Source organism: Oreochromis aureus, linkage group 17 (genome assembly GCF_013358895.1).
Source record: "Oreochromis aureus strain Israel breed Guangdong linkage group 17, ZZ_aureus, whole genome shotgun sequence".
Lineage (NCBI taxonomy): Eukaryota > Metazoa > Chordata > Actinopteri > Cichliformes > Cichlidae > Oreochromis > Oreochromis aureus.
In genome coordinates, this window is record NC_052958.1 from 8,023,063 (window position 1) to 8,034,633 (window position 11,571).

Below are 11,571 nucleotides of genomic sequence, written 5' to 3' on the forward strand. Positions count from 1 at the left end.
GCTTTCCTTTCTCAAAAGGAAAAGGTAATTATGCCTGCCAGTGCAGTTTGTGCATGAATGTGTGTTTATATGTGCAAGTCCGTGTGGCTACTTTGCTTAAACAAGATGGAATCAAAATTACTATTATAATGCAACATGCTGTGGATGATACATTTGTTAAGGAACTGTCATCCACTGTAGTGGAGTTTGCCATGTTCTCTGACTACATACGCAGACAGGTAGATTACTATGAATCTGCAGTGATGCAGTGAGCAAACCGGGGTTTCCCCATTAATCTAGTTGTCAGCTGTCAATAATTCTTGATGTATATGAGGAGTTAATCAGTTAGGAACAAACTGAGGTCAGTGTGAATGGTAAGGCTGTGTTTCTGATTAAGTTTCTGGATGTGTTTTTAGATTAGATAGTGATTTTGGATTCGTCAAATTTGAATGTTTGCAGTCTGGTTTGTGATGCTTGCAGATTAAAATAGTTGGTTAATGAGCTGCTTTATGAAAGTCAGGGAAAAAAAGCACCCACAGAAAAAAGGTTGACTGCTGTGTGACTGTCACCTGAGCAGATTAAGATAACTGTGACATGATACTGTTTTCACAGATTATGAGTGATTCAACACTTCGCTCTCTTTGTTAGCGTAGCACTATCCACCCACGATACTACCGATTGTGTGGCACAAAAAAAGGATGGGGTGGGGGTAGGCAATGGCGCTTAATAGGTGCAACAGGGACATCAGCATCGCACATTAGCTAAATTAATAATTGCAATTTATGTATGGAAATGTATGTTAAAGAAATCTACCAGGTCTTATAATACACAGACAGACTCTGGTTTAAAGGAAAACATCTTGGCGGTAAGGTGAAGTCACCATCTTGGCCACTCAAGTGAGCACCGGTGTCTTGATGTGCTGCAGACCTGACTGGGTGTGTTTTCTAGCCTTCTTCCTGAAAAGATTTTTTTTTTTTTTTAAAAAGGACACAGTGGAATAAAATCCAGGATACATATATTAAAATGAGTGAAAAATGTAGCAAGTTACAGCTGTCAGGGGTAAAGCTGGAAAAAACAGCAACAAATGTAGCCCCTGCTCCGAGCCTCCTTGTTAAGCTTCAGTCTCTTCCCCCCACATTGTCATGGGCAGGCTGCAAGGCTTTTGTCTTTTTGGAGAAGAAAATCCATCAACCTGGTCTTAAATCACTGCATAATGAATTCTATCGTGCGCTACCCAGTTGTCTAATTCAAATTGCATGGAATCCTGATCCCTCAAGTCTATATTTGTTTATCGAGGCAGCATGCAGAAGCCCGAATGAGGGGAAGGCAAAACCCAGAGTGTGTATTTAATTGCTTTGTTTTACATCCACATTCACGTCCGGCCTCTCCCAGGGTGATGTGTTGTTAAAAAGCACAAGGCTCGATTCCCACACTCTCTCCGACTCTTGTTAACCGTAATTGCACTTGTTGGTGAGCTGACAGAAAGAAAATAGAAATGGAAAGAAATTACCAGAGTCACATTAAATTTTATGTTTGCATCCACTTTGGAAACTTGTTGATTTTATTTATTTATATATAGATATATTTTTGGACAGCTGTGTAACTGTTAAACAGCCCTGCATGTTAAACATCCCTAAGCAGTAGCTGAATAAGGCAGAATTCAAGTTTGGTTGTCAAGATGTTATATTTTCAATGTATATAAAGAAAGTATTACATTGAGGGGGGAAAAGAATAAGTAGGGTTCACACAGACAAACTCAAAAAAAAAAGAGAGATGAATAATTCACAAAATCTTGCAGCAAGTGCACATGCAAAGTGGCTCTGATGTGGAGCGAAGGTAATGCAGGAGTAGCTCCCAGTAGAGCTGAATGTGCAGGTGCTCTTCTCAGGGAAATGCCACCGCCTTTGCTCACTCGCATCCTTCCTCTTCTCTCTTATCAGACAGGTCGCTGTCTCCCGACTTTCTGCGGCTGTCACGCATGCTCTTAGAAAGGCTCGTCGAGGCCATCTCGGAGCTTTCACAGGAGAGGAGATCATTACTGTTGTAGACAGCAGCCATTTTGTATATGTACACTATCACAAGCTGTCTTTCTCTTTTTACCGTATTAATCTCTCTCGCACTGTCTAAACTCGCCGAGGTACGGCTCCCAATGACTGTCTCGTCTGCCTGCAGCGGTGGCTTTTGTGATCCTGTCACATATAAAGTTCCTATCTCTCGCCGCTCCTCTCTTTTTGATTCCAAGTTGAAATGTTTGCCGTGTGATCGATTTTTATCATGTTAGGGAATGGTGGCACGGTTTGCTGAGAGTGATTTAGCTTAGAATGGCGTGTCTCCATTACTGTAGTTGCTTTGTAAGAAGTGAAACTCGCAGGCTACGGTGACTTTATAAGCGAATAAAATATATGAAGTGCAAGGTGCCGAGATGGCAAGTTCTCTTACAGCAAAAATGAAGTTAGGTGAAAGGGAATTCAGAAGCATTAAAAAAAACCCTGGAAATCATAAGTTATTAAAGTAAACTAATACATCTCTCTCATTTTGTAGTTTTGTTTTGTTTCTTTCATCCTTTACATTCAGCTTAAAAATACACTTAAAAAGGGACACTTTGAATAAACACATCACATCTCAATGGGGAAAAAATCGTGCCGGGTATCTGTGCTAATATGGTCTGGGTAATGTGTTGGGAATGAAAGGATGCTTATTATAATTGTAAACCCACAGAGGGCTGAATTCAGAGACGCCTCGAAAAGCAAAGTGAAAAATGATGCAGCATGCTAGTCCATGGACTGAAACATAATGTCTCAGAGGTGTTCTTTGGATTTAGGTCAGGTGAGCGTGGGGAACCAGTCAATGGTATTTATTCCTTTATCCTCCAGGAACTGCCTGCATGCCCTCACCACATGAGGCGGGGCATTGTTGTGCATCAGGAGGAACTCAAGACTCACTGCACCAGCATAGGGTCTGACAGTGGGTCCAAGGAATTTTTCCTAATAGCTGGCGCCAGTCAGGTGCCATTGCCTAGCCTGTAGAGGTCTGCGCCTCCGTGGATATGCCTCCTCAGATGATCACTGACCACCACCAAACTGGTCATGCTGAACGATGTTACAGACAGCGTAATGTTCTCCACAGCTTCTCCAGAGCCTTTCATGTCTCTCACACATAGGGTGAACCTGTTCTCATCTGTGAAAAGGTCACCAATGGTGGACCTGCCAATTCTGGTATTCAATGGCATATGCCAGTCGGGCTCCACAGTGCTGGGCAGTGAGCACAGGACCAAGCAATGAGCTCAAGGTCCACTAAAGGACATCGGGCTGCCAGGCCATCCTCATTAAGTCAGTTTCTTATTTTTTGGTCAGAAACATTGATACGTCGCCTGCTGGAAGTCATTTTGTGACTGGTAGTGCTCATTCAGATCATCCTTGCACAAAGGAATAGATATCAGTCCTGGTGATGGATTAAAAGCCTTCTACGGCCCTGTTCAGCTCTCCTAGGGTAACCAGCTGTCTCCTAGAATCTTCTCCATGCTTTTGAGACTGTGCTGGGAAATACAGCAACCTTCTGGCCATGGCACGTATTGATGTGCCCTCCTGGAGGAGTTGGACTACCTGTGTAACTTCTATAGGGTCCAGATATTGCCTTATTCTGCCAGCAGTGACACTGACCCTAGCCAAATGCAAAACTAGTGGAAAAAACTACCAGAAAAGATGAGGAGCAAAAAATGTCAGTGGCCTCCAAACCATTCCTACTTTGTGGTTGTTCCATTGCTGCCCATCGAGGCACCTATCAGCAGCTGAAACTGATTAACAGCCCCCTCTGTTCTTAACTGACCAGATCAACTGACTTGATGCTTTGCTCTGATTAAGAAATGTTCCTTCAGTATATATGTATATGTATATGTATATATATATATATATATATATATATATATATATATATATATATATATATATATATATATATATATATATATATATATATATATATATATATATATATATATATATATATATATATATATATATATATATATATATATATATATATATATATATATATATATATATATATATATATATATATATATATATATATATATATATATATATATATATATATATATATATATATATATATATATATATATATATATATATATATATATATATATATGGAGAGAGAGAGAGAGAGAGAGAGAGAGTATATTTGCAATTTCAAGCAGTGTGTTTTTGTTTTATATTAAAAGCCTTTGCTTGCAGATGATTTTCATGAATCAAATCTACTACAACTTTCATCACCTTACACTGAAATGAAGTACTTTAATTGTACTAAATCTACACACCCAGCTCTTTACTTAAAAACAGAACTAATATCTTTTCTCTTCTGACCAGCTCAACCCCAGTCTGAGTCTAAGCCAGTGCCCACAGAGACTGCTGAAGAAGACACTGCCAAGGATCAAAATGGCTTTCACCATAGCACCGCTGGCACACCCGTGCTGAATAATGGCAACGGAATCCACCCCGGCGGATCGCAGGCCACGCGGACGTGTTCCTGTGGTGCAACCATCAGCACGAACGCCACGGGCGGGTCACGTCCTGGCTCAGGGGCAGCGACTGCTACTCCAATGACAGAGCAGCCCAGGAAGCAACCGTCCACGCCTGTGTCGCAGAGGATGCAGAGAAAATTGCGGTCCAGCCTGTCGGTGAACAGCGACAGCAGCCGACGCAGCAAAGGGAGTTCAACAGGGTCGCAGAAACCTCCTTTACCTGAAGGTAATGCCTCCACACTCAAGTTAGTGACACACTGCTGCACTTTTTCCAACCAATACTAACATTTCTGAAACTTTCTTGCTTGTATGCTTCTTCCCCTTTTATCTTACCTTGTTATGTAGCAGGAATGGTTTAAGCTGCATGGTTCAATGAAGAACGTTATAGAGAAAAAAAACGCCTCCTAACACTTTAGTCATAGGCTACTTCTGTCCTCTTGTTTCTTAAATAAAAAAGCACACCAATCATTATACCAATTTATAAAATCATGAATTCAGAAACAATTAAAAAGGACTTTTCTATACTGCCCACTTCCAGGAAACTGTAAATATCATCTCTGACCTGGTTTAGACTTGTGATGGAGTATCCCCTAATCTGTAGTCTCACCATCAAACAAAATGGGCGTATTCTTCGCAGGTGCTCATGAAATAATACCTAATAAGATATTGATAATAAATTCTTGCCTCCTCTCACCTTTTAATGATGGCGGTGCATGACCTCTCATATTTATCACTCCCGTCAAGCAAATGACGTCTCATCTCGCCCCTGTGGCTTTTATTTTCTTTAACAACAAGCCAGAGAGTCCGTTTGCCATGCAGGGAAGCCGTCACTTTGTCAGGTGCAATGCTGAGGTGAGTCTGGTAATGAAGGCGGCTGCCCGGTCCTTTTCCATTGTGGAGATAGGTGTGACCGTCTAACGAGGCCGGAGAGCACGGGGTGCCCATTAAGTCATAACCAGCCTCCTCCGGGCCCCTCACGGCCCCTCACACCTCTCTGGGACCTTTTTGGCTCTCCCTACATCCCGTCAGCAGCACCATGGCCCTCATTAACAGGGCCCCATCCACACCCCCATCCACCCCCACCCTCGACCCTTACTCCAGCTACTGTACTTTGTGGACTTCATGTGTTCCATCTTTCTGTAGCTCATAGAATATCAGTGTTTAGGCTTATATTTGTTCAAGTAGGATAGGCAATTCCTGCTTTATTCATCCAACATGGCCCCCCCCCCAAAAAAAAACAAGATTCACAGTAGTCAGGTAGAGATGTAAGAGGAAAGTGGTCCACTTCATTTTGTCTGTACACAAAATATGTGCACAGATTGACGAAGGCACTCGCGCACGTGCACAGCACCGTGCAGATAAAGGTAAGATCCATCCGCCAAGAGATATTCTAGACGCATCATGTTTTCAACATCTTAATTGGTAAAGAACAAAAGCAAGAGAGTGGGCAGGGAGTAAAAAAACAAAAAACAAAAAACAGCTGCTCAACAAGTCTCATTATGGCTTTTGTGTTGCTTATTTGCAGGCGCAAGAGCTCTCAGAATCAATATGTTCGCTCTCAACTATTTATTTCCCCCCGGAAAACCGCCAAGCTGTTGTGTTTGAATGTTTACACGGATTAACATAATCTGTTTGCCTGTGAAATTAGCCTCCTAAACAGCCCCCCGAACACAGGAAATAAAAGGCGTAAGCTAGCAGGAACTAGCTCTGGGGATTCTGTTGCTCTCTGTGTTTCTTGGCACGCGCCGTTGGCACCGTAGCCAATCTGTGATAACAGCTTTTGAGGAGTCATTTAGCACGCTGCTTTTGTTTAGCGAGGTGGGGTGTCTCGACTCTTGTCATCGGGTTTATGTTTCTATTTTTTTGTGAATTGTGTGTAATCGGTTAATGTCTCCAAGCCGCTTCAGCTGCTTCATTTAGAGATGTCATGCCAGGGTTGTGAGCGCATTGTTAAAAACTTCCCTAAGCTATAAACTTGAAAGTGTTTGTGTGTGTTTTTGTAAGCTGTAGTCCTCTACCTTTGACTTTTTTTCCCCGCCTCAGTCATGCATTAATAAACAGGCCTGCTTTTAAGTGCATGTGGTGGACATTGACTATCCGGCCCACATCCTCTGCCTCCTTTACCCAAGTGTGCCTTCAGTGCATTCGCGTGGCCACCAAGGCTTTGTCTGATCACTCTTTCTCTCTCTCTCTCTCCGCCTCCTGACTGCCCGGCTCTCTTGCCCTCTCGCTTGCCTCTTTGTGAGTTTGAATGTTTTGCACAGCTTGCCGCTCTGAGGCCCATCCAGCTTGTTTTGTGTCATGCCGCTCCCCTTTTTTTGATGTCAGCTTTCCAGATGTCTCATACTATTTCCTCAGAGGCGCCGGACGCTGTTTTTTTGGCCCTGCAAACTCTGGGCTTCATCTCCGCTCACTGACATTAAACAGCAACATTGTCAGTGTATGCTGCTCTTGTCTGTCTGTTGCTTGGTTTCACTCTGTCTCTGTCTGCCTCTCTGTCTGTCTCTCTGTTTTTCATGGAGATGTGCCTTGCGTCCAGCTCTCTTGTGTACAGTATATGACCCCCCCACCACCCCCACCACCACTTTTCCCTTCCTCCTTGCTGGCTTCTGTAAGATACAGACTAATCGCTGGTGCTGAATTATACATCCAAGTGAATAGCTGAGCTGGCTGGCCACTGCCTAATGCCTATGTACTGTGTTTGTATCGTATTCACAGTCTGCTGTTACATTCCGAATGCTGGCATGGCTATACCCTCTGGGTCCTTCAGAGTTTGTTAGGTTGAACTTTGAAGCTGTGGCCGAGCAGTGTTTATTGCTCTCACTGGCATTTTGCAGAACTCGGATGGCAGTACACTTACAGCGCATGCCAGTATTATATATATATATATATATATATATATATATATATATATATATATATATATATATATATATATATATATATATATATATATATAATAATAAAAAAAAGTGCTATGAAGCAAACCACATTCTGGCCAGTAGCAGCTTACTGCATGTCCACCCCACATATTTAATACTGAAAGATTTATTCTCATGCATCTTCCATTACTGCCAGTGTTATGGCCTCAGATAAGGATAATAAGATGCATTCGAACTTCAGGCACCCTCACACGTACAGGCGCGCTTTCTCGTTTCATGTTCCCTTCTCTATCTTGTTTGTATCGCAGTCAGCTAGCGCTTCTGGTCAGCTCCGCAGCCCTTAGCAGTGCAAAATTAGGGGGGTGAAAAAAAAAAAAACCCTCTACTTTGATTAATCAAACATGAGCATTCAGAGGCCCTCAGCTTCCAATTCCGTCCTCCACACTCTCCTCCTTTCGCTTTCCCTCTAACCCAATCAGTAACAGCCCCTTCTGACAGCTCAAGATGGGCTGATGAAAGTTATGCAAATGCGCCCTGTTTGTAATGCTATTTTTCTGCATCCATCCACATCATGTCTTTTTAACACTCCAAAGCAGGGGCGCTGCGCTGGCCTTGGTTCAGAAAGGAGACAGCTGCAAGGAGTGTCTGCCAGGTGCACTTACAGAAGGATGTTCAGTATGGTTTAGTGAGTTGGATGCAGCAACCAGAGGTATTAGTGTGTGGAAGGTTGACCAAGGATAACATGTAGGCATGGCTAAACAATCATTGATCTGTGTTTAACTTCACCTGGACAGTTTTATTTTGGATTTTCTTTTTCTTCTTCTTTTTTTGGGGGGGGAAGAAAGTGACTCCAGCTCTAATTAAAAGTTTGAGTTCATTTCAGATCAGGAAACAGGAGCACCTCTCCTGTATTGTATACCTTGTTGACAACATGTTCTTCCAATGTGCGGATGAGATGATCAGATAGCAACAAATCAGACAGTAATCAAGTCAGAGCTACGATGTTGTTTTTAACCTGCTGCCTTCCTTACCCAGCTCGCTCAGTTGCATCGACTGCCTCTTAGAGCTGCTCCAGGTACAAGAGCTAATCAGATTTTTTTGTTGATCACTTCAAGCACTTAAGAGAATTTCAGGGATTCTAACGTGACTATATGCTCAAACCTAATGACAATAACTGATGGGTTTGATCAGAGATTTGGGCATTCTGTGGATTGTCTGACAGAGTCTTTGGTTTGAGACACTGCCAAATGTTATGTTCTGTCAATAAGTTTAAATGACCTTCACTAGATCTCTTACATGCAAACAAACTGTCACCGTGAACTCTACAATGAAACATGTAACTCATTTGGCCTTTCAAAATGACATTTATAATTCTTAATGGACTCATCAGTAAGTTGAAGACTGCTGAGGCTGCTGTTGAACAGCAAGCCGAAAGTTTCCACCGGCCACGTAAAGAGTGTCTGCGAGGTGGTTAAATGTTAATCAGAGGTGCTGGCATTGGAAGCATTAATTCACCTAGTTGCCAGGCAGGGACTCTTGGACTCTTGCTAATCATCTTTGTTTGATCAGCCCAGCAGTTTGCATGATAATGCCACAATTGCTTAGCAAGTCTCTTAATCAAAACTGCAGAGGAAAATTGATTTCTTTGGAGGTTTTCTTTTATTTCTGTTTGCCATATGCTTATTGTGTTCCACCTGTCAGCCTGCTGAGCATGCATCACTCACTTACTCTCTATACACAGTTTTTTCCCCACCACAGTTATAAATATTTATGGTTTAATTTTTGTTTTTTTTAGTTTTTTTCCTTATCTTTGTGTGTGATTTGTGACTGATTTATTTGTCACCCCCGCTTGGACCCAGACTGCTGCGTTCACTGCATCTTGGCCTGCCTTTTCTGTGAGTTCCTGACGCTTTGCAACATGGTGGTGGCCCAGGCCTCATGCGGCGCATGCACATCAGAGGTTTGCTGCTGCTGCTGCTGCACCGACGATCTGGGCGACGACTGCAACTGCCCCTGTGATATGGACTGTGGCATAATGGATGCTTGCTGCGAGTCCTCAGATTGCCTGGAAATCTGCATGGAGTGCTGCGGCATCTGCTTCCCCACATAGACAGGCCTGTGTTGGCGTGGACCAGGGTGATAAGCAAGACCCCGAATGAAAGTATTAGAAGGAAGCTGCTGCTGCTGTCACTTTGGAATTCAGCAAAGGATAGAGGAGAAAATGTGCACGGTGGTTGGCGTATGTTTTCGTGAAGGTCCTATTTTTTGTGTGCCTGACTTTTCAGTATGTGCAAACTAGCCTGGTTTGTAAAGCATGCTTTGAAAGATGGATTTCAACACTGGGCTTCTCCATCTAAACCATCCAGATATATGAACTCGTCAGTTAAATCTTCAGCGTATTGTAAGTATTCCATCTGTTGCTAAAAGCAGTATAGTAGAGATTTGATTGTTACATCAGGAATGCTGTCTAATTGTATCACATCTTGCTTCTATTTAGTCATTTTGGTGACTGACATGTTGCATTTACAAAATAACATTTATTCTGTTTTCATTTTAAATACTTGGTTTTTTTTATTATCAGAAACTTAGATTTGCAGTCTTTACAACACTGTAAAAACTTTATGTGATGGTTCATACATTCTTCATTGCATACTGTACTTCTGCGAGACAGACTTCTATTTAGACATATCTACTGTAGTACTGTAGAACAGTTGAAACTGGTGAAATGTTTAAGGTGAATCAGGACTTCCCATTATCTGCTACTTTCTGCCACTGAAGGTAAGGGTGACATTACATTTCTATTTTAAGCATTTTGTAAATGCTGGAAATGTTTATTATTTTATACAGAGGGTCGTAATTGTCTGCAATATTTTACCAGGTGTTTTAATGGTTGGGATGTATTATTTCACTAAAAAGTGTCATCTCACACCTGATTTGGCAGTGTTTGAAGCCTTGGGTTTACTGGAAATACAGTGCAGTTACTTTTTTATATCAAGAAGCTCTTAATAATCTGCAATAAGATGTACAATGTGTGTAGCTTTTATTTCTATGAGAGTCCTCCTCTAATGTTAGCTGTCAATGAATAGGCTTAGCCGGCCTTTTCTTTGATGCTATTTTGCATTCATACTGTGGAAGTATGACTTGTTGAACTGCACTCTGTTCACGAGGGCTGTGATAAGGAATTAAAAATGGTGACCCTAGTTGCCACTTAAGCCGCTTTTGGGTATCAAGCCCAGAGAGTGAATGCGCAAAAAAAAAAAAAATGTTATCATGAACTGTCATTTTTTTAAAAATTGTAAACCAAAGCAGGGTAAAAGCAGTTTCCTTCTGTCTCTCTTTTTTTCTCATCCTTAATTCTGTGTATCTCGAGATGAGTTTGTAGTGAATCACCAGCAGAGTCATTTTCTTGTCTTGGAGATCCACTTTGATGTTGTTTAAGTGGTGATGCTTAAAGCTGGCCCTCATTAGCACTGCTTACTAAATGGTAACAAAAAAAATAAAAACGGTCCCTTCCTAATGGCATCAAAGATAATGTGCTGTCATGTACGGCTCGTCTTAATGGCACACTGTTATGTGTATAAAGAGGCTGGATGGGCACCTCTTCAGTAGATAATGTGCAGAAAGTAAACCTCATTTTCATGTTTATGATTAACTCAAAGCAGGAGTTTGTTACAGGCTAAGGAGTGTCAAGAAAACACTATATAGATAATGTGAAGAATTTATCTTTAAATAAAAGAAAAAGTATACAGTATGTAGTCGTCGTCTTGCACAATACTGTTATGCTTTATGTTGTGCTTTTTTCCTCGATTCTTTCCATTTCCATCTGGATACATCAGCTCATTTAATTGTCTTCCAATACCTTGAAATTCAATGAAAGTTTTTTTTTTTTTAAATAAAACTTTACTTAAAATGATGATTGTTTTGATCTTCTTTTTCTAAAAGATCAGACTTTTATGTGCGCCAGCTCTTTATCATATTCCAGTTGTGCAACATGTGACTAACACGTCTGCCTTCATTTCACGTTTGAGTCTTTTGTAAAGCCGTTTGCCACATAGTCCTGATTCACCACCCATTTCCTCATATTTTGCGTCCAAGGAGCCAGGCATTCTTGTTATTTAAAAAAAAAAAAAAAAAAAAAAAAAAATAGTGGTCCTGGGCAATAGTTTTCCA

At 41.4% G+C, this 11,571-nt stretch overlaps 1 protein-coding gene across 1 annotated transcript in view; it reads left to right on the top strand.

Annotated features, from left to right (window-relative positions):
* Positions 1 to 11,335, top strand: part of mdfic (MyoD family inhibitor domain containing) — a 29,906-nt gene extending 18,571 nt beyond the window's left edge. The window contains exons 4-5 of the mRNA XM_039601330.1: positions 4,365 to 4,745; positions 9,261 to 11,335. Of these exons, the coding sequence (XP_039457264.1) occupies positions 4,365 to 4,745; positions 9,261 to 9,511 (632 nt within the window). The 3' untranslated portion in view covers positions 9,512 to 11,335. The remainder of the gene's footprint in view (positions 1 to 4,364; positions 4,746 to 9,260) is intronic.
* The last annotated feature ends 236 nt before the right edge of the window (positions 11,336 to 11,571 follow it).